At 39.6% G+C, this 27,930-nt stretch overlaps 1 protein-coding gene across 6 annotated transcripts in view; it reads left to right on the forward strand.

Annotated features, from left to right (window-relative positions):
* triob (trio Rho guanine nucleotide exchange factor b) overlaps positions 1-27,930 on the forward strand; it is a 192,518-nt gene that overhangs the window by 79,638 nt on the left and 84,950 nt on the right. For all 6 annotated transcript variants that reach the window (XR_009063064.1, XR_009063065.1, XM_057835071.1 and 3 more), the window contains 6 exons: positions 17,772-17,963; positions 19,647-19,778; positions 20,041-20,271; positions 20,958-21,080; positions 21,240-21,431; positions 27,556-27,725. Coding sequence is in view for 4 of the 6 variants with exons in the window: in XM_057835071.1 (XP_057691054.1) it covers positions 17,772-17,963; positions 19,647-19,778; positions 20,041-20,271; positions 20,958-21,080; positions 21,240-21,431; positions 27,556-27,725 (1,040 nt within the window). In the remaining 2 variants the exon portion in view is untranslated. The remainder of the gene's footprint in view (positions 1-17,771; positions 17,964-19,646; positions 19,779-20,040; positions 20,272-20,957; positions 21,081-21,239; positions 21,432-27,555; positions 27,726-27,930) is intronic.

A 27,930-nucleotide genomic window follows, 5' to 3' on the forward strand; every position in this document is an offset into this window, starting at 1 on the left:
TCAACTTTTCTCTCATCAACGGCAGCGATCGCGTCATCTGCTGGAGGCTCTGACTCCAGCTTATAATAATATCGGGAAGACTAGTTGTCCAACGATTGTGCCGTATTAAGTGGGTTACAATATCCGTGCCGATGTGTCGATATAACTTTGGATTTATCCACCTACCTTCGTCCATTCCTAAATTTAATGGGGAAGCCAAATATATTTCCCCGCACTGCCCCGGGTTGTTACCAGTGTTGTTAATCTTATTTTAAAAAAGTAATTAATTACAGTCACAAAAAACCTCTCCCAAAGAGTAATTGAGTTAGTAACTCAGTTACTTCATCGTAAGAGTAATTAGTTACTCTGCAAAGTAACTGACCTTCATGTTGTACACGTTATTACATGATCCATTCTATAACATCTTTCATATCAAATATGCAGGTGAGAATTGAATCTCTTCCCTCTTCTATCTTTGCTCTAGTTGTTTTGATGTAAAAAATCACACACGGTTTAAATGGAAACGCCATTCAAGAAAAGTTTAGGGCAAGTGACTATTTTTTGTAATAAAAAAATAAAACAAATTATTATTATACAGAGTGTCCATAAAGTCGCTTTACCATTTCAAAAATTTATTGAAAATGCAATTAATTAGATATTTTATTAGATTTGTTTTATTGTATTCAGCGTTTATTGAAGTTTTTTTTTTTTTTGCCTCTTTTAACACTTCTACATTGGCACCATTAGTTGCACGAAGCACATCAAGACGGTACTCGATTTCTTGCCATGTTTGCTGTAGCATAGCCTCATCAATTGTGGCATTGGCATCAATTGTCACACAATGGTACACACAAATGCTGTGTAATAAAAAAAATTAATAAACACTGAATACAATAGAACAAATCTGAATAAAATATCTAACCAATTGCATTTTTAACAAATTTTTTAAATGGTAAAGAGACTTTATGGACACCCTGTATTGTTACATCTACAAGGACAACACCCATTTGGTGATGAAAATGCATAATGAACAGGAAAACAGTCTCTTATTTTCACTTAATTGTACCTGCTTGAACGCCACGAACTGTATGTAAAAAGTTTCCCGTGAATTTAACATGACACTCGCAATGCTAAAGGCTAATGTTAGCGAGATCGCGAATGCTATGCTAACGCTCCAAGCCACCTAGCATCGCGTTTGCAACGGCATCACAGCCCCCTTCCCCTCTCCCCTCTCCGGCTCTGCTCTCTCCGTGTCTGAGACATTTCTCCCGTCATTCAACCAACGTAGTAACGCATACGCACACCTTTACATCCTCAGTAACAGTAACAGCGTTGCAAAGATGGCAAAAGTAATAAATTAGATTACTCACGACTGACAAAACTAACGTCGTTAGTAATGCCATTATACTCTAACGCTATTATTAACAACACTGGTTGTAACGTCTCCTGCCAGGCACAGCCTGGTAGTCCGTTGCCACACCGCCAGCAGCTCCAGGCGGGCCGTGCAGAAACCCCCACAGTTGGTTCCGCACATAGCACTTGCGCTAAGAATCAATCTCATCAGGGGGAAAAAAAAATCATAAAACAAAACCGAAACGGTCCGTAAGTGAACCAAACCGAAAATGCAAAACCGAAACGGTTCACTACAGCCACGTGAACCATTACAGGCTTTGTGAAAAGGCGTCAGACACTTAAGGCGTTTGTGCGGAAACTCTCACAGTTGGTTTAGCATTTATTGCATAGCTTGCGCTAATAATACATTTTATGAGGAAAAAAAAAAATCATAAAACAAAACCGAAACGGTAGTTAAGTGAACCGAATCAAAAATGCAAAACTGAAAAGGTTTATTACATCCACGTAAATCGTTACATCCTTAGTGATTAGTGTATCGAGTTGTATATACTGGTATGTGTCAATACAACTGCCTCACGCCGATGATGTCACACCGTCGAGTAAACAATGTTTGTCCACGCTGATGAATTGGCCAATTGTCTTCGGAACTCCTGCAGCGTGGGAGAGCAAAACCAGCTTTTCTTCAATAAGTGTGATAAATGTTTTACGGTGGGTGACAGATTATTTCTGCACACACTATATTGTAATAGAAACAACCAAAATGATGTCATTTTCGGAAAGCGAAGTATTTCCCCTTTAAACGATGCTGTAATCTGCTCATCTTTGAATATGCATACTGTACTCTCATGGGCTATAACTAGGGTTGCCTACCGTCCCTTGAAAAACGTAATCGTCCCGTATTCAGAAACAAAAGTACGCTACTCGTATCAAGCTTACAATGGACGCTCTTTGTCCCGTATTATCATGAAAATCGAAAATAGTGTTTTATTTGTAGACTGAACGAATACAGTGGTAACTCGACATACAGTACGATCGCTTCGACACACAATCTTTGCGACATTCAACGTAAAATTTGACTCGCCACTTGTTTCTACATCTGACGACATGCTCGAAATATGCCGATTTATGACAGCGCCGCAGTTTCTTTGTTTTACTGCAAGACGGGCGCATGGCGGGTTTTCTTGAAAGAGAAATCAACATGGGTTCCATGAATGTTAATGCAGGTGGTAAAAAAGGAAAAAAGGTGAGGCTTACCATTGAAATGAAGATGGAAATGATAGAAAAATATGAGCTTGGTGTGCACACCCGTGAACTGGCTCGACAATACGGCCGTAGAATGTCTACTATTTCGAAGGTCCTCCTCCGATCTCCGTTCGCCAGTCTTTATAAGTTAAGGTGACAATTATTATGTGGTAAAATCGCCAGCTTCATCAGGTTTTTAATCATTTACTTCAGAACTGTTGCAACACAACATGCCTACTGTCCGCGGCAGCTGAACAAAGTGAAAGTAAAAAGTCCTCCCTTACTCTGTCAAGTCCACCACGCTGTGCGTTCAGGTACACCACGCAAAACACATCTGCCACATTACAACCCGATTCGTTTGATTAATATTTGATATAATTATTATAATTATTTTAGTTATAATTACTATTATCATAGTATTAATATGATTTTTGTTCATAATTTGTTTTTACTCTGCGTAATTGCTATTTGCAATACTACTAGCAGCATTTATTAGGGATTTTGTGTAGGTTTTCAGGATGTGGAACGAATTAATGGAATTATAATGTATGGGAAAATCCTGCTCGACATACGACCATTTCGACTTACAAACAAGGTCCTGGAACGAATTAACTTCGTATGTAGATGTACCACTGTATTAGTATAGCCCTTTTCAAGAAGATGTAGGGGAACACATTCACCAGCCCCTCCTGCTTTCTGACCAATGAGCTGACAGAACAATGACAATCCCTCTCATCTCATTGGTCGAGGAGGTACTGTCACTTGCCATAAGGAATACAGAAGACAACATAAGAATGTGGAAGATCAGAGGTTTGAGTGAAGCTCATGTAAAAAGCATGTTCAAAGTATTGACATTTGCTTTTTTGTTCTTCTCTGTTTACTTTATGTTTACTATTTGTATTATATTTTTGTGTTCTGTGATTTTCGTTTGCATTTCCACATTATATTTTTGGAGTGATCATTTGTGAAACTGTTGTTGCTGAGGGGACTTTGAACGCACTTCAATTGTTTTTTTAAAAAAAGTTTATCTCACAGTTAATGTTTGCACGTTTAAAAAAAAAAAAAAAAAAAAAAAGTATTTAAAAAAAATGCTCAAACACACAAAAAGTCATGAACCTTCATGGTTAAATTATACACTTTTAATTTTAGAATGACAGATGTTAATTTTATTTTTTTTACCATTTTTTTGGGGTTAAAAAAACATTGCTGATAATTATTGTTTTTCATGTACTTACGTCGAGAAAATATATACCTAATTAATTCAGTTTCTTTCTCTTTTTTTTTTTAAATCCAGTGCTGTCAGGGACGCGGGCAGGCAGGCAGGTTTGTGTGGACCCAAACGCAGGAAACAAAAATGCAAGGCAGGAGGCAGATGGCGATGAACTCAAAAAACGTTTTAATGATATCTAACAAAAACACAAAGTACAACCAAAACCGCTGGGGATCAAAAGGGCAAGATTCAAACAAAACTTACTTAAATCGGAGGGACGGATACACGAGGGCTTGGAAACGGACTTGACTTTGGCAGAGACGGACATAGACAATGACGCAACAAGGAGTGACAAGAAACTGGGTCATTATATACGCAGACAAGGGGTAACGAGACGAGGAACAGCTGGGTAACACAGGTGGATGCAGATTGCAGGATACACTGGGAAAACACACACAGGTGAGAGCAATGGGTAATCACAGGGACAAGTCACACAAGGAGAAACCAAACACAAAACCTAACAAGTGCAAAACACATACAAAAAAAAAAAAAAAATTAAAAGGTGACTTATCAGGCAAGCCAGCTCTACCAAAGAGGTTTCCTTTATTATTTTTTCAGGGAGTTGGCAACCCTAGTCCTAACATTGGGAGCCTCCTCACTAATTCATATGTGATTATATGATATTGAATTCATTTTAAGATCATAGTTCTGAAGACATACTCCTAGTTTTGATTAAAAGAGTTAGATAATAGAACTCTCAGCATCACTTTTGAAATACAGTACATTAAGATGTACAGGTAAGCCTAGATTTGTGGCCATAAAACCTAAGCATTGGACTCATTCAAGATAATTGCTCATGGCGGAAAAGCAAGCAACATTGCTAAAATCATCATGCAAAACTATGACTGGAGTACAAAAAGCCACAAAGCAGCGTCATTTTGAGCACACTCTAGAAAAACTACCCCAAAGCCAGTTGTGTCAACACCGCGGATCAGAAAAAGAAACAATAAATCCTGAGACAACAGGAGTACAAAAGACAGATGAGACTGCAGTATAAACGTGTTCATATATGAACAAAAACACATACAGGCTCGTCCAAACTGACCACCCATTCTTCCACAGGAAGCCACATTTCCCTTTCCTGTTGCCTGCCTGCATGGCTGAATGGAAACACTGCGCGAAAGAACAATGCGTGAGCAAGCGTGATTGAATTTGTTCATGTTATAACTAAGGCAAAAAAAAACAAAAATTTCTCTTGTTCCTATTTACCACTTGCCTTTTATAGTATGGCATACTAATGGTTTGTCATCCATTTAACTTTCTATAAGCAGACTCTTGAATAGATTGTAACTATTACTTTATGGATTTATAAAGAGTGATAGAGTAGATAAGTTTCCAACTTGACAATCATGTAGCATTATGTCAGTGTGTTGGTCATGTTTTTCTTAGACATATTCAACCAAAACATTGTAAGTGCACCGGCAACAAACTCCACACCTGTCACGACATGGGGGCACGGAGGACCCAAACGCAGCGAAACAAAGGCAGGGAGGCAAGGCAGGATGGCGGTCAACTCAAAATGCTTTAATAATAATACTAACTAACAAAAACACCAAGTAGAAACAAAAGCCTTCAAAAAGAGGATAAACAGAGGATGCACGATTACGAGGGCTATGGACGGCGAAATCGACATGAAAAAGAACAGACCTTGGGATAGACAATGAGAAAACAAAGCACATGGGGATCTTAAATACCTACTAAGCATGTGCCGATTACCGGTTTAAAGGTATACTGTGGTATGAAAACGTCAAACTTTCAAAACCGCAAAAAAATTCTTTCATACCGGCCCTAAGGTATTAGCTAGTTTTTTATGTCCCAAAAATGCACGTAGAAATCCCTCGCTTGGAGCTGGAAGGCTGAACCCTCCCCCACCGGTTGTTGCTCAGTGTCTGTGAGTCAGCTGTGCTACACGATGGCTGGAGGAGGTGAAAGTTCTTGAATTTTTTTTTTCCCCCATCGAAGAAAATGAAATTGCTGGTATGGGAATACTTCAGCTACATAAAAGTTACAGACGCCCACGGCTAAGAGGAGGACCAACCGACATGTTAAACATGTTTGCGGTGGGTGGCTGCCGAGGGGGCAATACCTTCAATATGATTTCGCATTTATACAAAATTAAAGATTAGTAAACATTGTCATGAACGTTTCTCACCAGCTACCAGAGTTAACTCCAGCGTATTTAGTATGTCTAGCGGTGGTGAAATTTTTTTTTTTTTTTTTCCTCTCTCTGGCAACTGCCTGTGTTGAGAAAGAGAGTGTATCTATAATGTAAACATGATACGAGTCATACACACGTGGTTTTTATGTAAAATAAGTCAATTATTTTTGTTCTGATGGTAATTATGTTTAGCTGTGGCTGTGGGCTTAGGCTCACCTAAAGGACCGCATTTATTTAAATTGTATTTGTATATTTATGTATTTGTTTTATTTTATTTATTTGTTTTTTAAACTTATTGTAACTGAACATTATACTTAAGTTCCAATTTGTTAATGTTTTGAAAAATAAAAATCCAGTTCAATGGAAAAAAGATTTTTATTTTTTTTTCCAGATATCTCATAGTAACACCTTTTAGAGCTTTAATTGCAATACCGTGATACCGTGAAATTGGAATCTCATACCGGCACATGCCTGATACCGACATGGGGTAATGAGACAATGAGAAACAGGTGGGTGACACAAGAGACAGCGGATTGGTCAACACACAAGTAGCAGGCCACAACAGGTTAAATCAATGGGTAATCACATGGACAAGATACACTAAGGCACAGAAGCAAACACAAACCATGACAACACCTCCACCAATGTGGCAGATGTGATATGCCAAATATTGTATATGTGTTAATCTATTACTCATAATGCATAACATTACACTAAAAAAATAATCACCTAAATTCCTAGTTGCTACATTACCGGTAGTTATGTTAGTAAACTATTGTAGCTAATAAATGTATTTTATCACTGTATCCACAGTGGGGAGAACAAGTTTTTGATACACTGCCGATTTTGCTGGTTTTCCCACTTGCAAGCCATGTAGAGGTCTGTCATTTGTATCATAAGCTCTCTTCAACTGTGAGGGATGGAATCTAATACAAAAATCCGGAAAATCACATTGTATAATTTTTAAATAATAAATTTGTATTTAGCTGCATGAAATAAGTATTTGATACATTACCAACTAGTAAATATTTCGGCTCTTAGTTCTTTTTTAAGAACCACTCATTACCGGAAGTAACTGCACCTGTTTGAACTTGTTACCTGTATAAAAGACACCTGTTCACATGCTCAAACAAACAAACTCCAACCTCTCCACAATGGCCAAGACCAAAGAGCTGTGTAAGGACATCAGGGATAAAATAATAGACCTGCACAAGGCTGGGATGGGCTACAGGAAAATAAGCAAGCAGCTTGGTGAGAAGGTAACAACTGTTGGAGCGATTATTAGAAAATGTAAGAAGTTCAAGTTGACGGTCAATCTGCCTCGTTCTGGGGCTCCATGCAAGATCTCACCTCGTCGGGCATCACTGATCATGAGGAAGGTGAGGGATCAGCCCAGAACTACACGGCAGGACCTGGTCAATGACCTGAAGAGAGCTGGAACCACAGTCTCGAAGAAAAACCATCGGAAACACATTACGCCGTCATGGATGAAAATCCTACAGCGCGTGCAAGGTCCCGCTGCTGAAGCCAGTGTATGTCCAAACACGTCTGAAGTTTGCCACTGACCATCTGGATGATCCAGAGGAGCAATGGGAGAAGGTCATGTGGTCGGATTAGACCAAAATTGAACTTTTTGGTCTAAACTTGGCTCGTCGTGTTTGGAGGAAAAAGAAGGATGAGTACAACCCCAAGATTACCATCCCAACCGTGAAACATGGAGGAGGAAACATCATTTTTTGGGGCTGCTTCTCTGCCAAGGGTACAGGACGACTGCACCGTATTGAGGGGAGGATGGATGGGGCTATGTATCGCCAGATCTTGGCTGACAACCTCCTTCCTTCAGTGAGAGCCCTGAAGATGGGTCGTGGCTGGGTCTTCCAGCATGACAACGACCCAAGGCACACTGCCAAGGCAACTAAAGAGTGGCTCCGTAAGAACCATCTTAAGGTCCTGGAGTTGCCTAGCCAGTCACCAGATCTGAACCCGATAGAAAATCTATGGAGGGAGCTGAAAGTCCATGTTGCCCGGCAGCAGCCCCGAAACCTGTAGGCTCTGGAGAAGATCTGCATGGAGGAGTGGGCCAAAATCCCTGCTGCAGTGTGTGCAAACCTTGTCAAGGACTACAGGAAACGTTTGGTATCTGTAATAGCAAACAAAGGTTTCTGTACCAAATATTAAGTTCGATTTTTTTGTGATGCATCAAATACTTATTTCATGCAATTAAATCCAAATTTATTATTTAAAAATCATACAACGTGATTTTCTGTTTTTTTGTATTAGATTCCGTCCCTCACATTTGAAGAGAACTCATGATAAAAATTACAGAACTCCACATGCTTTGCAAGTGGGAAAACCAGCAAAATCGGCAGTGTATCAAATACTTGCTCTCCCCACTGTATCTATCTATGCTAATAGAATGATTTGGCCTGGACGACCATTTTTTTATAGTTTACAGTTATTACAAACCAGGTAGTTTTGTTGCCAAGGTATGTGATGACTTTTTGGGAATTCATTTTTGTCTTGTTGCATTTTCCTCTTGCCCTCAGCCGGTTTAAATTAGGAATACCGGCTCCCCATCCCAACCCGACCTTGCTTTCAATCCATCAGTTTTAGATTAAGCCTTTACCACCGGCTGAGTTCTATTCGTCCAGCCTCCGTTATTTAATCTCATTCATAATGTCTTGCAGATGGTTCAAAAGGCCTTCAGGTGCCTTGGTTGCAACTTGGTAACCCTATGCCCCTGTTCTTCTCTTTATCTGTCTGTATATATGTGTTTAATGTCTGGCTGTCCGCCTGTTTTTCCCACTGACTTTTAGTTGCCATAATACCTTCAAGCCACCATTCATAAGATCTGTTCTCCTGGGATGTTTGATTTGTAAAATTGCATAATAAGATTAAAGTTCCTCTATTCACTGCGGTACTTTGTGTTCTCTACTGACTGCTGTGAGTTTGAGGACTGTTGGAGTCTTCAAGTGCTCATGTGAGCTTAAGCTCCAAGCACACCGCTGCTTCACAGCATCAAGCTGAGTGCATCTCTGTTGAGACACAGCAGCAAGAAGTGTCTTGACCTAAAATTTGTGACATAAGTGTGCATTTTTTTTAATATCAAAAAATCTGTCCTAATGTCTTGCAGCTGAAAAGAGCACACCACTTAATGACTTTATAGTTTTGATGAAAGCTCATTATTTAGGATGCAGAAACCACATTGTGTTCGTTTTAGGGGCACTGTTAATATTTAGTTAATCTTCCCTTCCCTTTGTGATCAAGACAAGAAAAGTAAGAAGCCTAATGTGCGCCGGGAGCGGTAATTGAATAGAATAACAGGCTGTTACCACTGTGTGTTAATTAGTGTTCGCTGATCTGTGCCTATCTACACACAACAGCTTGAAGCCCAGCTCTTTAAAAAGAAAAGATGTTGGAGGGGCAAATCGTTTTTCTCATTACTCACATGGGAGACGTACTCCCATGTGAGTTAAAACTTGTGTGTGAACTTGCATCAAAAAGTATTGACTTTTCCTCCCTCTTGTATTGCTTGCCCTATGAGATTATAATCACGCCCTACAAAGTAAATGCCACAGACTGGACATCAGTGTTTCCACATTCTTGAAATTGCTTGAATTTCAAGCTTGCTTTTTCAAATGAGAAAAAACTTTTAATAAAGCATTAGCATTAATATATGCCTAAACCAGGGGTCGCGTTAACCGAATATGTTCCGTCGTTGACCGTTTTTTTAAAAAGGTGACGGAAAAAAATGAAGTCCATCTGTCATTTTGACAGGTTGCAATTCACACCCCAGACCACAGGGCGGCGAGTGAGCATATTAATTAGCTATTGTCTCTCTTGATGCATGACGTCGTTGGCCTTACTCGGAAAAATGTCAAGGCAACTGAGTGTCCGAAGTTTCTTCAAAAAGCCCCAAAACGACGATGGTGTTGATAAAAGAGGTGAAAAAAGAGGGACTGATGCAGTGGAGGATGAAGGACAGCCTCTGCAGCAATCCCACTTGAGACATTTGATTATGCACAAGCGGGCACGCAATGGCGTACCGCACGCAGGCTATTTTTAGACCGTGACGTCGCATCGTAAAGCGGAAGTAAAGCCGAAGTGGGACATTATAGACCCACCCTCGCATAGACCCAACGTAAAAAGTGGTACTTTTCTCTGGTAATCTTTCAAAAACGAACATGCCGATCACGCATTGCTTTTTTGGAATTTGTAGAAACGACTCTAGACATTACGACGCATGAAGGATGTTTTCGTCATACGTTTCTGGAACCAAAAACTAGGGAGGAAAAAATGTGAAGACCGAATCAACTTGCGCGGACTTTAACACCAGCTCGGCGAATCCATTCACGTTTCATATGCAGTAAACATTATGTTGGGTTGGCATGGTCTTTCAGAGGACAAAGAGGTAAGCCATTTTAATATTTTATTTTTTTAGCGTAACATTGTGCCGTACTGCTTCTGTCTGACAATGAATGACCTGAAAAGTATTACAATGATATTTGACTGCCACTGTTACCGTTTCTGTTATATATATATATATATATATATTAAAAAAAAAACTTTAGTAAGGGGGAAGTGTAAATAAATTATAGGATTAAGATATGTTATCAATGAAGAAATTACAAGTGTTCGTTGGCTGTCACCGAGTAGCATTTGTGATCGCTACACAAAGCTAACTAAATTACCCCCAAGAACGGTAAGAGACGTAGGACAACCAGAGGATATATAAGAAAGACAGGGCTGATGGTAAAGGATAGCTTGTTGAAACAGGAGAATGTCATTGTTAGTCGCGTCGATAAAAAAGCTAAAGCTATGCTTCGGTCGGCTCGTAGCCTACCTGCTGGGGCCACAGTCAGCTGTTTTTGTCACTGCGGAGAAAAAGTTACATATTCATCTGCTTGATGTGTGATGGCATGGTGTGGATTCTCTGTTAAGCTTGTTCGGACAGAATATTAATTAAAAATGAATGAAAACTAAATATTAGTGAATATGTCATTATTATCATTTTCAAAAATTAAGTGACGGGTAAAAATAGATTATGACCGGATTTTTATGACCCTGTCAGTCAAAATGACAGACAACGAAAAAGTCTAGCGCAACCTCCTAAACTACCTTTTCCTACTTGTACATTTAAATATACTAGAGCTGAAACGAATACACGAGGAACTCGAGTAACTCGAGTTTAAAAAGTGGTCCAGGTAATTTTATTCACCTCGAGGAATCGTTTAATTTTGCCAGCTCTAAGCATCATGTTTTGCCCGGACTACTTTTAATGCGGGACAACGCGCTGATGTCATGTGCGTAGAGGAAGAAGCAATAAAAAAAATATAAAAAACCTTTCTGCAGCCGACAGCCGCTCCAAACTACGCCGACGTTGCTAAAAACTAGCCCGCATCATGTTACGGTGGTGTATGTTGAACTAGATGCGAAGTGACAAAGTCAGCGGTGTTAGTAAACAGCTGCCATCTTAAAGCAGTACAATTCTCAGCGCTAATAAATAAGATTAACGTTACTGTCACTCGCTCACGTAATGATAGCCCTGCGTGGCTAACGTGTCTTACATACAGGCTTTATTTACTCTGGAAAACATAGCGCTGTAGAGTGATGAGGGTGTAAAATGAAAATATGATAAAGCTGTCAGTTTTAGCTCAGTAGTCATTGCTGGATAAAACATCGGTCCCTAATGTGCTCCAATACAGCAGGTATTATACTAGGCCTGAACGATATATCGTTTAAACATCGCCATCGCGATGTGCGCATGCGCAATAGTCCCATCGCAAGGACGTGCGATAGTTTTTTCATTTCATTTTTTTAAATCCACAAACATTTGTTTTGAGGAAGGAGCGCGAAGGAGAGCGCACAGCCTGTCATCTCATTCCCTCCAACTCGCAGTCATCGGCTCCTCCCCCTCCCCTGCTACAGCGGAGTGGAGGGAGGAGGGGCCGAACAGCAGAGCGGAGGGAGGAGGGGCCGTTTTCAAAGTGAAAGCAAGCAACACGTTGAATAGGGAAGACTGTCTCCAAAAGGAGTTTTGGAAGTATTTTGGCTATCGACAAGAATATAAGGAACAAAAAACAGCCCTGTTGACAGTGCCTCGCCATGGTTGCCTCAACAAGAAGTAATCCGTCGAACATGTGGGACCATTTAAAACGCAGGTATCTATGCATTCCTGCTACGAGCTTCCCATCAGAGGCTTTTTAGTACAGGTGGGAACATTGTTACGTGCCAACGTTGTTGTCTCAAGCCTGCGATGGTGGATAAACTAGTAGTCTTGGCCAAAAACCTATGAGACCCAGTTGAGAATTGCTGAGCAAGGAAGGTGGACGATATGCAGACAAATACATAACACAGCTGCAGGAATGTCTTTTCTTCTTTTTATTCATGTGACAGCTAACAGGAAGGCAGGAAATTTGGGAGTTAAAATGGTTCTGTTATTCATCAGTTATTTGCTGTTATTCAGTTCAATTATTTACAAGTTCAATTGAGTTTCTGTTTCTTTTATATTTAAATTAATTGTAAATCGTATTTTTCAAATAACTATAGTACAGCTGCACATAAAGTTTTGATACTTAATATTTTTTAAATATTTTTACAACTTTGTTGCAGTTTTGCAGTTTTATATTGTTATATTTTGTGTAAACAACTCAGGGGACTAATGCACTTGCACTTTTATTTGACAGATTTAATATTTAAGTTCAAATATGTTGACAACTTTATTGTTTTACTGAGGTTTTTATTTATTGTTATAGTTTGTGAACAACTCTTATTTGTCATATTTAATATTTTTGTTCAACTATGTTTACAACTTTGTTGTTATTTTACAGAAGTTTTTATTTATTGTTATATTTTGTCAAAAACTTAGGGGACGAATGCACCTGCAGTGTTTCCCCTAGGATTTTTTGAAGCTGTGGTGGTGGGCTGCATCGGAGTCGGACAGCCTCACCATGTCGTGCCACAGCGAATTTTTTTTTCTTCATTTTTTCCCCCAAGAAGAACCATAACAAAGATATAGTTGAAATATTTCATTAGCCAGGCTAATGTTGTACCTCTCAGCTACAGTACATGTATGTAAAATGCGTAGCTGATTACAGCTACGTTACCCGATGTACTAATGCGACTTTTTTTCTCGTGGCAATAGTACGACTTACATCTCGTAGTGACTCAGGGTTGGCAACCCAAACTGTTGAAAGAGCCATATTTGACCCCCAAAAAAACACAAAAAAAACTGATACAGTATGTCTGGAGCCACAAAAAATTAAAAGCCTTTTACAAGCCTTATAATTATCAATACTAGCTATATTAGCCTACTATAGAAATACGTAATTAGCCTTCATGATTAAATGTTTGTTTTCCCTGCAGTGGATCCTATAGAGAATGACGCACCACGTGACTACTCTGTTGTACTATGCCACCACAAGTTTAACTTCATTACAATATTAATGAATTGAAAGAATGTTTGTGTCATGTTTGTCCTCCTAGAAATCCTATTAAAACAAAAAAATATATTTCCCTCCCCCATCTTTTTCCATTAAAAAAAAAAAAAAAAGCTCCGAAGCATCGCTAAAGAGCCGCATGCGGCCCGAGAGCCGCGGGTTGCAGACCACCGTCGTAGTCCTCCTTTTTCCTTTTATTTGACCCTCATAAGTACTACATTACCACAACAATAACAGTCCTTCTGTCAACTGACCCATTTAGAGCACTGGGGGAATTCTAATAGCCGTGTAAAGAGTTTTACTTGATTCGGTGAGAAGGTGAATAGTTTTTTCCCCGTTGTTCGTAAACTAAATTTCCACACAAAGGCACGTCGAGGTACCATTAACTTAGCAAGGAGAGGTATGAGAGTCATTTTTCGAGTGTCCCAGAGCTCGCGAAATTTGGGTGGAGGGGGCGCATTTATCAAAGTTTGAACTGATAAATCGTTTACTGTGACCAACGCTCTGAAAATAGAGCAAGGCTTTATTTTGGGCCCCGCCTCTCCGCAGTCTCTCAGCGCAAGTTAGTCAAAGTTTGCTTTCCGTCCAAGACGGCCGTCCACCGCTCACTTTCGCCGAAAAGTCCGATCCAAATTATTGTAATGCCCCGGATATGGGCAAGAAGGAGAGAAGTCTGTATTTGCTTACCCACTTTATTGTGGTAACAATAATAAAGAAAAACAATAACAAAATAACAGCGGGCTGCTACAACATGCGACCGCTATCTCTCGCTATCTCGCTCGTTCTCCCATTCTTCCTACTCGTTCCCCTTGCGTCTCTTAAGGGGGGGCCTGCATAGTTACGAACATTAGGCTACAATACACAATGAATAGGTGTCCGCTGAACTCCTCCCACTCGGCTGCCGCTAGTTTGAAGCGGCCTTAAAATTTTTTATTTATTTAAATAAATAAATAAAATACATCTCATTTGCCAGGCGTGGCGGCTTTCATTTTAGTGTGGCGGTGCGCCACAATCTGTTGAATATAGGGGAATCCCTGACCTGCTCTTTTATTTGTCATTTAATGTATTTGCTGCTGTTGAAGTGTCAAATATTGTGTTCAATAAATTATCTATTTTGTGCAGACATTGCTTCCTGGATCCCTTCATAATAATACAGCAATCTTAATCATTCACAAATGAAACGGTATTATATGAATACACTGTGGTCACGGTGTGTCATGCAAAGTATTTCCAAACAGCTATTCAAGTCATCTAGTGAAAATTTCTTTTAAAAAAAAAAACAATTATATATATATATATATATTTTTTTTTTTTTACTATCGCAATATAATATCGCAATATATTGCACACCTCAAAAAAATCGCAACAATAGTTTTTTCCAATATCGTTCAGGCCTATATTATACTGTAACGTTGACAAAGAGTCGCCCGCTTCGTTAGGTTGCAATTATTTCTTTTTCGCGAACTTGTGGAACTACAACAGCAACAGGAAGGCACGTCTCTCGCTCTCCCGCACCTCCCTCACCCCCGCACGTCAGGCGGTGCATTCAGGAATGCATGCAAATATCACCGCCATATTATAACCTGATATGTTACAATACATTTATTTTGAATTCTGCAAAACCTCAAAGTCCTATCAGAACTTACAGTTTAGACTAAATTAAAACTTAACTAGAATTTAAAAATGGCTTGAGACAAATGAAAATTCAATTGAAACTCGTGGGAAAAACACTTAACTTTTAAGTGATGTGTGTTATCAAGCGTAATAGCATTTTTAGGTAAGAAATATATATATTTTTTATAAGATCTAAAAGTTTTTGGAGTGAAAGCAGTAAATTGGTCTTTTTTTTATTTTAGTCACATCTGAGAGGCAATTGTTGGCTGTTTTCAACAATGTACATCGAAAGTAAAGACATTGATTGACTGAAAATGGTTCAATATTAGATGAAATGTCTTGTTTTCTCGTGTATATTTATAATTGCTCTTTACCTAAAAAATATGTTTTATCCGATTACTCGATTAATCGATAGGATTTTCAGTCGATTACTCGATTACTAAAATATTCGATAGCTGCAGCCCTAAAATATATCAACTTTGAGTACGTAGGACTAGTTGTATGAATATACAATGTATCACAAAAGTGAGTACACCCGCATTTCTGCAGATATTTAAGTATATCTTTTCATGGGGCAACACTGACAAAATGTCACTTGACACAATGAAAAGTAGTCTGTGTGCAACTTATATAATAGAGTTAATTTATTTTCCCCTCAAAATAACTCAAAATATAGCCATTAATATCTAAACCCCGGCAACAAAAGTGAGTACGCCGCCAAATTGAGTACTGCTTGTCATTTTCCCTCCAAAATGTCATGTGACTCATTATAAGAGTGCTGTCAGCATTGCTGCAGAGATTGAAGGGGGGGGGGGGGGGGGGGGGTCATTCCCACCACAATGCTTGACTGTAGGCATGACACGCTTATCTTTGTACTCCTCACCTGGTCGCTGCCACACATGCTTGAGACCAACCGAACCAAACAAATTAATCTTCGTCTCATCAGACAATAGGACATGGTTCCAGTAATCCATGTGCTTTGTTGACAGTTCTTCAGAAAACTGTTTGCGGGCTTTCTTGTGTACCGTCTTCAGAAGAGGCTTCCTCCTGGGGTGACAGCCATGCACACCAATTTGATGTAGACTACGGCGTATGGCCTGAGCACTAAAAGGCTGTCCCCCCAAACCTCTTCAATCTCTGCAGCAATGCTGACAGCACTCCCGTAACGAGTAACATGACATTTTGGAGGGAAAATGACAAGCAGTACTCAATTTGGACATTTAGGGATGTACGTAGTTCCCATGCGGTGTACTCACTTTTGTTGCCAGGGGTTTAGATATTAATGGCTATTGAAGGAATTCGCCCCCCCGGCCAAACCGCACAGAAATGGTGCTTCGCTGCTTACCGCTTCCGTGAGTCAATCGGGAGGGCCGATATTCCGCGCGTTCACCTCTTGTGTAAACCCTTTGTACTGAACCCATGTTCCAAAAATTTGAAGAAGGCTCACCGAAAACAGGTTGACAATTTATTCGTCGACAATGGTCAAAAAACAAGGCAAAAACAGACGACGGAGGAACAATGCTGAATCCAAAACAAGGCTACATAGAAAAGTTTCCGAGCAGCGAACTATTTGTTATCTCAGTGTCCAGTGTTTTTGAAGGCTATGGTGGACTGGGCCGGGCCGAAGGTGTGGCTGAGTGTTGTCTTGAGATAATCCCTCTGTGGCCGGTTTTGGGCGGTTAGGTTCGTGCGTGGATGGGACGTGGTTGCCACAGCGACCGATGCTGGTCTCGACGTCCCAAGCACCCGCTATCAACTTTGTTATCCTGGCTGGGCGAGACACTACTTGTTTTAGGACAGAGCGCCCTGCTCTTTGTCCTTGGCGTGGTCGGGAGAACAGATTGCTAGAGTTGGTGCGTCAATCTTGCTCATGACGCACACGTTGGGCTTCTGTGATAAGATGGCGTTGTGTATCTATTCTGCTTCTTTTCATTAAACTATGGTGTGCTATTTATTTCATATTAGGGGTGTTAGAGTAGTACAGTCCTACAGTAAATATGAGAAATTATATTATTCCCTGATTAATTATATCAGGTGTGTTAGAGGAATGCAAACAGTTATATGGTGTGTGCGAGAAAGGTAACTATTCCCTTCACTATATTTTGAGTTATTTTGAGGGGAAAATAATTGAACTCTATTACTGTATATAAGCTGCACACAGACTACTTTTCATTGTGTCAAAGTGTCATTTTGTCAGTGTTGTCCCATGAAAAGATATACTTAAATATCTGCAGAAATGCGAGGGGTGTACTCACTTTTGTGATACACTGTAGAATTCATATCTGCACAATGTTTCATAAATTTGACGTATTACTCTGAAAGTGCTTAAAGTATTTGAATTTTACCTTTAAAAATGGAGGGGGGGTGGTTTGTTATACTTCTGATACACTGTAGTGTATGTTTTACGGTTACAGTATTTGGCTGGTAGGCATAGTCAACTGAACCAGATAAATAAACATGACAGGACACAGTTCGCACTGATACCAGCTGCTGTTTGTATGTATTTTACTTACATGGCCTTGATTGTGCAGAGTTTTAATCAAACAGCAGTATCCATTCTATGTTGCACCATCTGTCCTCAATTATGAGAAGTCATTGATTCTAAATAAGAATACCATTAAAAACGCAATTGCAAAATACTATTAGAATCAATAAAAGCAAATGAATGTCATCTAAATCTTTGCCGTGTTGTGTATTTTCATCTCTCTATTCCCAGAATGTGTACGTGAACATCAACCGGATTATGTCAGTAGGGAATCGGCTCCTGGAATCAGGCCACTATGCCTCCCAGCAGATCCAGCAGATTTCAGGCCAGTTGGAGCAGGAGTGGAAGGCCTTTGCTGCAGCACTGGACGAACGCAGCACCCTCCTAGAGATGTCAGCCAGCTTCCATCAAAAAGCCGATCAGGTATGCACATATACACACATGCATACACTAGAAAATGGTAAACTGCATGAATTTTGCATTACTAAATTTTTAAATGACAATATCAGACATTTGCATGATAAATACTGTTATAATATTTATAGTGTTTGACATCCAAGCTTATTTTAGCTTTATAACCATAAAAACAGAATAAAGAAAATCTTTCTACTGTGTTTTTGATTAACAGTTTTTCTGTCCGACCTACTAATTATTGTCACTCTTCATCAGTGTTGTCTCAGATTACTTGAAAAAGTAATTTGATTACTGATCACGCCTCAAAAAGTAATGTAGTTACTTTACTGATTACTTTATTATCAAAGTTACTTGAAAAATAATTTATTGGTTACTTTATGCCGATTTTTCTCCCTTTGCTGCCTCAACATAAGAGTGACAACAGAAAAATGTCATCGCATGTAACTGACTTTCTGGTAATTGAATTTATGGGGGAAGATCAGAATTTTTCACATAAGGCTTATTCTTTTAGTTAGCGGGGGTTTAATTAGTCGATGGAGTTGATTTCAGCCAGCTTTGACTCGTGCTATTTTAACCACTCCGGAGCGCTGAAACTAACAAATGACTGACAAACTGCATAGAATTTGTTGAAATCAACACCACCAACTAATTAAACCCCCGCTAACTCAAAGATTAAACCTAATCTAAAAAATTCTGAACTTCGGGTTAGGGTTAACAGCATATCAGTGCCAATGTAAAAAATTGCAAATTGACGGCACAATAATCAACAACACACAAATGAATTCCACAGTGCAAAAAACACAAATGTGGGGGCGGGCACGAATGTGCGCGTACAACCCTGAAGTACACCGTACACACAAGGGGTCAAATTTGGCCACAAAACGTGGCGGCAACTAGGTACTTTACACTCAGTCGGACTTACAACACATCCCAAAATTGCTAAACGAACACTTCACCTCACAGCATAAATGTGCAGCACAATTATGATGTAAACAATTCTTGCAGACTTCACGGGGACGAGCGGGAGCAACAACTACGCGCCGATTCAACGGCAAAGCTAGGAAACAGTCGGCAATGTAACGGCTCCAACCTATCGCTGGAACCCTCCAGAATAAAGGAAAAATACTCCCGTTCATTCATGGACACACACAGAACAACATTCCCTCGCACACTCGTGACCAAAACAGGAAGTAACTAAGAGCGGTTACCATGGAAACAAACATTTTATTATTTAAAATGCTCTTCTTACATGACTACAATATTCTTCATTCTACATACATTATAAGGCAATAGCAAAATAGTAATGTATGGACACTAAGGAAACTAATCAGATTACTGGTTTGGAAAAATGAACGCGTTTGATTGCTTGTTACTGAAAGAAGGTAATCAGATTACAGTAACACTTTACTGACTACACTGCTCTTTAGCAGCAATATTTGAGTACTTTTGGCGATATGATCATAACTTAACAGTAGTTGAGTATACTGTAATCTCTGCGAGGAAGTTAAAGGTTGGGTTAGCAACTATCGTCTGATACAGCAAAAACGTTTTCCAGTCTTGGCCCTGGAGAACATAGCAATCTTGAGACATCTAATCAAACCAATTTTTAGGGAAATTCTCATCTTGGTGCTTTGCATTACTTTGCATATTTCTAAAGCATAGCCCATGCCTAAATCTTTGTTCTCTTCTCAGTACATGAGTAAAGTGGAGCCATGGTGTAAAGCTTGTGGTGAAGGAGACTTGCCTTCAGAACTCCAAGACCTGGAGGACACAATCCACCGCCATCAGGGCCTATATGAGCACATTACCTCTGCATACTCTGAGGTCAGTACACAATATTTAGTCCCACCAATCTAAAATGCAAAAAGACATTGAAAAAGAATTGGTTTCGTACTTGACAATGTTCACTTTTCACATTGGCAAAATTTCACAGCATCACACAAGTTAGTTCGGAAAGAGCAAAACCGGATAAGGATAACATAATCGTACAATCATTTTGATGTTTTTTTTTTGTCTTGTTTTTTGATAGCGCGCTAATATTGTAACAATGATTTTGTTTTTTATTGTTCCCAAAAATATGGCTTAGGTGAGCCAAGATGGGAAGTCTCTTCTGGACAAACTACAGCGACCTTTGACCCCAGGGAGCACAGATTCTTTGATGGCATCAGCTAACTATTCTAAGGCGGTTCACCATGTCCTGGATATTATCCATGAGGTGCTCCATCATCAGAGGCAACTTGAGAACATCTGGCAGCATCGCAAAGTTCGCCTTCACCAACGTCTGCAACTGTGTGTTTTCCAGCAAGATGTACAGCAAGTAAGCAACACTTCCATTGTTTTAAATACAGCCATTTATTATTGATGAGTTTCTGTATCACTGGTAACGGTGAACATTTCAACACTAGAGTGCAGACAGAGTGCATGATTCTGTGGCTCTCTACACTCGCACACTCTCGTCCTCAATCTCTTTTATTCAGCATCTCAATGATTCTGGTATTCACGTCTTCTATCCTGCCTCTCATCACTCATCTCTCTTGGTAGTGGTTTCCATGGTGATGCAGTTTGCTGCCTCAAAGTGCGCAAAGGGCATTATGAATGTTATAGAAACATTGCCTGAAACCTTGAAATTAGCCTAACAAACCCTGTCATTAGTCATGTATAGCAATGTGTTCCTCAATGTTTCAGTTCGGTAAATGCATGTATTAATTCTTATGGGAAACACTAAGCTTGTGTTACTTTATGTTGCTTTAAAGAAACGTATAATAATTCTAACATATAGCAATGTATTTGGTTGAGGGAATAACAAGAAAAAAATTAAGGAAAGCACGAGCCATACAGTAGATGACAGTAGAGTAGATACTGTTCATCCTTTTAATTTAAATGGGCTGCAGTCACTTTATAGTCAGCTGCACCACCTGCTGGTTTTTAAACTGTACTGCATTATTAATTCAAAGTTTAAAAATCAGTTTCGTGTGTAAAACAAAAAGTTATGTGTGTCTCAAGGTACTAGACTGGATAGAAAACCATGGTGAGGCTTTCCTCAGTAAACACACTGGCGTCGGGAAGTCTTTGCACAGAGCGCGAGCGCTGCAGAAGAGACATGAGGACTTTGAAGAGGTTGCACAGGTGAGCTGTGAAAGTCAACATACCTTTCTGTCTGTCTGTCTGTCTGTCTGTCTGTCTCACGGTCTATTCACTAAATTAATTCCTGTAATTAAGTGAGTATTGAAAAATTATTCAGGCAGTCAAGAACATAGATGACTTTGTGTAATCTTCATGTTACAGAACACCTACACTAATGCTGACAAGCTGCTCGAGGCAGCAGAGCAGTTGGCTCAAACCGGAGAATGTGACCCCGAGGAAATTTACCAGGCTGCCCACCAGCTTGAAGATCGCATTCAGGACTTCGTGCGACGTGTGGAACAACGCAAGGTTCTGTTGGATATGTCGGTTTCCTTCCACACACACGTCAAAGAGGTGGGTGCTGTTCACCCTCGGCCTTCATGTGTATCCATCTATTTCCTGTACCGCTTGTCCTCATTTTTAGTTTTTTACCCTTTGTTTGGAGCCTATCCAACATGACTTAGCAAGAGATGTGGGGTTTACCTTAGACTAGTTGCAAAGTAATCAGAGGGCACATACAGACAAACAGCCATTTTTGTATACATTCACAATGAGGTTTAATGAGTTTTCTGTTAACCCGGCATGCATCTTTTTGTAATTTCAAGGAAGCCAGATAGCCAGAGGTGAGAGTTGAACTTAGAACCCCTAAACTGTGAGACAAATGTACTAACCACAAGGTCTCCTTCACAGTTTAGTTTTGTATTACAGCATTGTAATTTTTCACTGCATCCAAGCTCAATCAACTTCATCCAATCAACCATTCATCATTTTACAAATGATGTTTCCAGAAGATCATAGAAATTTTGAGTGATACTAAGTTGCTCACTATGCTGTCAGAAGTCAGATCAGTGCCAATAAAAGTCAATTAGACGACTGGTGCTTGGCATTGGTTGAATTACAAATTATAGTACTGTATCGTCATATCATTAGAAAAACATTAGTGAATGTACTGTAAATTTCGTACTATAAGCACTTACTTTTTCCCATCATTTTGAATCCTGAGGCTTATAGTCCAATGTGGCTTATTTGTTGATTTGTTTGGGTAATACTTAGGTAACATTTTATTTGACAGCGGTGTCATAAGACTGTCATAAGATCGTCATAATTATGACATGACATTATCATGGGCATTACTGAATGCTTATGTCATTAAGTATCATCCAGCAAATTGCGTCACTAACTCCATTTATGTCCAGCTTGGATCTTTTACATCCATTCAAAAGAAATAATTTGCTGGATAACACTAAAGGACATCTGTTATAAGCATTCATTAATGCTCATGACAGTGTCATGTCATAATTATCATTCTCTAATGATAGTCTTATTGAGCTACTGTCAAATAAAGTGTTGCTAAATACCATAAATAGCAAATAATGAAACAACTGGAACAGTAACTGAAGAAATTATCAGCACAGAACATGAATTTTGATTGTTATTTACATCTGTAGCGCTGCAATGCATGCTAGGAGGCATGTTGGACGACAACATTGTTGACAGCAGGTGGCAGCAGAGGTTGACTGTCTCCCCCAGGGGAGCAGGGATAGCTAAATGAAGCTCCTTGAAGCAATGAAGCTTTGCAGCCAATTGGTTCAAAGCTTCATGGTGTTTAATTTGGTCTTATGACAGTCGTTTGATGCCGCTGTCAAACAAATTGTTACCGGTTAACATCTTTTGGTGTGAATATCCCATAATACAGTGTGGACAGCTGCGGCTTATAGTCCATTGCAGCTTATCTATGAACAAATGGCCTTTTCGTGCCAAATTTGGTGGGTGGCGGCTTATAGTCAGGTGTGCCTTATAGTGCGAAAATTACAGTAATGTTTTCCGTGTCTAAGCCTAATTTAGTTGTAGATAAATATGTATGGCCTATATTTCTTCTGTAATGTCAGTTGTTAGATAGCAGTAAAGCCTTCTGATTTGAAACCCTAACTCTTCTAATGGTTCTTATTGAGCTGTATCACACACCTTTAAATGTCTAAATTAACCTTTACTCTCTGACAAAGTATACTGATGTGCATATGTTAACCCTCTGCCCTGTTTACATAAAACCATGACAGAATCATGGGTTAATAATGAAGCTAGTCTTTAATGTCCATATGGACTAATCGCCCTCATCCCATCTGTCAGCTCACACCAGGTTAGCGCTTGTGTATGTGTGCATGTTAATGTCTATTTCTGTGCTTGGGTGAATGGTTCCAACTGGTTAGCAGATATTGGAAGCAGTCCAGTCGATCTAAACTGTTCATGTTGGATTCTAGTACATGGATCAAATTAGAACGGAAACAAAAATTCACCGTTTGCAGTCATGGTCACTGGTGACTTTTATCCCAGCTGACTTTCGGTCAATGAGGAAGATTTAAAAATTACACAATCTACAAAATATTGTAGATGCACTGTGTTAAAGTTCACAGTTTGATATGTACACAATAGTACTACGTATGTTCTGAGAACTATTAATGTAGTTTGCATTAAATACCATTGTTGTAAGTTTTATCTGTATGCTACAGATAGAAATCACATATCAATTAACTCATTGTCTGCCATTTATAGTGATCGATGAACCATATCTGATCAAATAATGATATATTTCTGCATAGAGAACTGAAATTAATTAAACAGATCAAAATATTTCCCACTGTTTTAACTGCTTTAAAGTTGTTTAATTAATCAATAAATCTTAAAGTGCCTGTGACACGAAAAAGCATGTTTATTTCATAATACACGCGGTATTTTATGCCCCTGAATGATATGGGCCGCTTGGATGTGTGTGGAAGCGATCGCTATTTTTATTTAGTTTTTTGAATCCCGCGCCATGAAAATGAGTGACTTCCGGCTTCGGTCTTGCATTGAGGAGGAGGGCGCTGTGACGTGTACGGTAGAAGACGTCCTCTTCACGCTACAGTGTACTGTTGTGTATGAGGACGAAGGATTCAGCTGATTTTGCGGATTAATACGTTTATTTTTCGCATCACGCCAGCCAAACGGCTGCAGAAAAATCATTCTGTATGAGGGAGAGGCGTATGCGCCTTTTTGGAGTTTCAAAAGGTTCCCATTCACCGCGGGTATTTACTGTGGGACCATTGGACTTACGAGGAAGTGAGTAAACATCTTGTTTTGTATTATGTCAAATACGAATACAGCGATTACAAAGTAAACACTACAAACTTCCTTTAAATGAAGGACTACTTACGTTTGATCATTGATAGGCATGTAAAAAGCTCTCCTAATGCTCATTAGCAGCAGCACATTAGCTGCACAACAACTCCAGCCACCCTCCTCCGGGGAACGAACTGTAAATTGCTCTCTGCCGGGCGGTTTGCCGATCCGCGAAGACAATCGACAACCGGGTCGTCATGTCAAATAATCCAGGATAGTTATGTGTGATTTTCCGCTTCGAAGACTTTGAAACATCACTCGGTTCGGGTTAGCATGTCGGCTAGCTGTCACGCCTTCTGGTTTGTTTACATTCTCCGAAGCCGGGGAAGGGAAATGACATATGTCCGATTTAGGTGTCATAAAATATCGTTCGGGAGGTGCGACAGTAAAGGTGAAGTCGACAGTTTTGACCATTATGGAGTAATTTTGCCATGTCGTCCTGAATAAATGCATTTTTATTATTTCATATTCCATTCAGCACAAGACTGTTATTTGTCATCATCATGCCATTTATTTAGCAATTGGGGAAAATACTTGGATGAAAAGAATATCCTGTAAAAATATTGAAGTAAAGAGACAGAAACAATGACATTTTGCCGCTCTCTTCGTCGCGTTTTCCTCGTTGTGAATAGTTCCCCCTCGAAGGGCTGACTGGTCCTTCTTAAGCCATTTATATAGCTATTGGGGAAAATACTTGGATAAAAAGAATATCCTGTAAAAATATTGAAGTAAAGAGACAGAAACAATGACATTTTGCCGCTCTCTTCGTCGCGTTTTCTTCGTTGTGAATAGTTCCCCCTCGACGGGCTGACTGGTCCTTCTCAAGCCATTTATATAGCTATTGGGGAAAAATACTTGGATAAAAAGAATATCCTGTAAAAATATTGGAGTAGAGAGACTGAAACAATGACATTTTGCGGCTCTCTTCGTCGCATTTTCCTCGTTCTGAATAATTCCCCCTCGATGGGCTGAATAGTAAAACCGATGAGCCCAGTCTACCGCTGACGTCATCCACCTGTTGGGGACGCTAAAGCCCTATAATGGTAGGCGTGGCTAACCGGCAGATTAAAAGACTAATTTCTCGTCATCTGTGCTTTGCTAAATTGTTGTATATAGTCGAATCGTCTCAAAATGTGATTCTAATTCACATAATAATGTCATTTAAGACTTTTTTTCTCGTGTCATATGCTCTTTAATGTTATCTCCCTGAAGCTAAATTTTCAATGTACGGTATCTCATTCATTAGTTCTTATTTGATTATAAAAATGTACTGAATATTGAGGCCAGTGAACATTTACTGTAGTTGCCTACAAGAATGTCTCTGCAGATGCCAAGTAATATGTACAGAATGTTACTCAGGGGGTGGCAGTAAAGGTTGACTAGATTTTGTGAAGTCATTGTGGGTGTTAGACAGGCAGCGGGTGCCAGCCACAATGCCTTTGCCAGAGTTTTAATGCGCCCAGCCAAAGCACCCAGATGGCTAATCTGTTACAAAGATGACCACTGACAAAACAGCCGTGTGGAACAGTACTGGTGGGATTTAGATTACCCTTTTCCCTCTTCTTTGTGTACATTTGGCAGTTTGTATGACTAGTTTGTACACGTGTTCACAGCTCCGCATGTGTATACAGTACTTACACATAATAAAAGACTGTATCGTATTGTACTGTACTAGTCCTTCTCAAAAAATTAGCATAATGTGATGAAGTTCATTATTTTCTGTAATGTACTGATAAACATTAGACTTTCATATATTTTAGATTCATTACACACAACTGAAGTAGTTCAAGCCTTTTATTGTTTTAATATTGATGATTTTGGCAAAAAAGTCAAGAAAAAACAAAAATCCCTATCTAAAAAAATTAGCATATTTCATCTGAACAATACAAAAAAGTTTTTTAATACAAAAAAGTCAACCTTCAATTAATTATATCAGCTATGCACTTAATACTTTGTCGAGAATCGTTTTGCAGAAATGACTGCTTCAATGCGGCGTGACATGGAGACAATCAGCCTGCGGCACTGCTGAGGTATTACGGAGGCCCAGGATGCTTCGATAGCAGCCTTAAGCTCATCCACAGTGTTGGGTCTGGTGTCTCTCAACTTCCTCTTCACTATATCCCACAGATTCTCTATGGGGTTCTGGTCAGGAGAGTTGGCAGGCCAATTGAGCACAGTAATGCCATGGTCAGTAAACCATTTACCACTGGTTTTGGCACTGTGAGCAGGTGCCAGATCGTGCTGAAAAATTGAAATCTTCATCACCATAAAGCTTTTCAGCAGATGGAAGTATGAAATGCTCCAAAATCTCCTGATAGCTAGCTGCATTGACCCTGCCCTTGATAAAACACAGTAGACCAACACCAGCAGCTGACATGGCACCCCAGACCATCACTGACTGTGGTTATTTGACACTGGACTTCAGGCATTTTGGCATTTCCTTCTCCCCAGTCTTCCTCCAAACTCTGGCACCTTGATTTCGGAATGACATGGAAAATTTGCTTTCATCTGAAAAAAGTACTTTGGACCACTAAGCAACAGTCCAGTGCTGCTTCTCTGTAGCCCAGGTCAGGCGCTTCTGCCATTTCCAGCACACCCCTGTGCACGGTGGCTCTGGATGTTTCTACTCCAGACTCAGTCCACTGTTTCTGCAGGTCCCCCAAGGTCTGGAATCGGCCCTTCTCCACAATCTTTCTCAGGGTGCGGTCCCCTCTTCTGATTGTGCAGCATTTCCTGCCACACTTTTTACTTCCGACAGACTTCCCACTAAGGTGCCTTGATACAGAACTCTGCGAACAGCCTATTCGCTCAGAAATTTCTTTCTGTGTCTTAGCCTCTTGTTTAGGGTGTCAATGATGGCCTTCTAGACAGCAGTCAGGTCGGCAGTCTTGCCCATGATTGCGGTTTTTAGTAATGAACCAGGCTGGGAGTTTTTAAAAGTCTCAGGGATCTTTCGCAGGGGTTTTGAGTTAATTCGTTGATTTAGATGATTAGGTTAGTAGCTTCTTTAGAGTACCTTTTCATGATATGCAAATTTTTTGAGATAGGGGTTTTTGTTTTTTCTTTACTTTTTTGCCAAAATCATCAATATCAAAACAACAAAAGGCTTGAAGTACTTCAGTTGTGTGTGATGAATCTAGAATATATGAAAGTCTAATGTTTATCAGTACATTACAGAAAATAATGAACTTTGTCACAATATGCTAACTTTTTGAGAAGGACTAGTACTGTCTTGCAAAATATGGTTGAACTATTTGTTTGATTTTGCAAAACCATCTTTTTCCACATCAATGGATTCTAACCGGCGTAACTTTCTTGTTAGCTGTGGACTTGGTTGGAGGAGCTTCAGAAGGAACTGCTGGATGATGTGTATGCAGAGTCTGTGGAGGCAGTGCAGGATTTGATCAAACGTTTTGGTCAGCAACAACAGACCACCCTACAAGCGACTGTCAATGTCATTAAGGAAGGTGAAGACCTCATACAGCAGCTCAGGTGAGCATCAATTGCACACACCACTGTAATATCCCTGTGCAAATGTCATTCAAGAAAAAATTAAATCTCTCAGTACAAACAATTTTTTTTTTTACTTGATTGGCACTGGAGTTCACAATCCATGTATGTTATATTTACTATAAATGGTGGCAATATTCCAACAGAATGATGTAATAACTATATTAAGACACACCTGGGCTTCTAT

This window comes from Corythoichthys intestinalis, chromosome 4 (assembly GCF_030265065.1).
Source record: "Corythoichthys intestinalis isolate RoL2023-P3 chromosome 4, ASM3026506v1, whole genome shotgun sequence".
NCBI lineage: Eukaryota > Metazoa > Chordata > Actinopteri > Syngnathiformes > Syngnathidae > Corythoichthys > Corythoichthys intestinalis.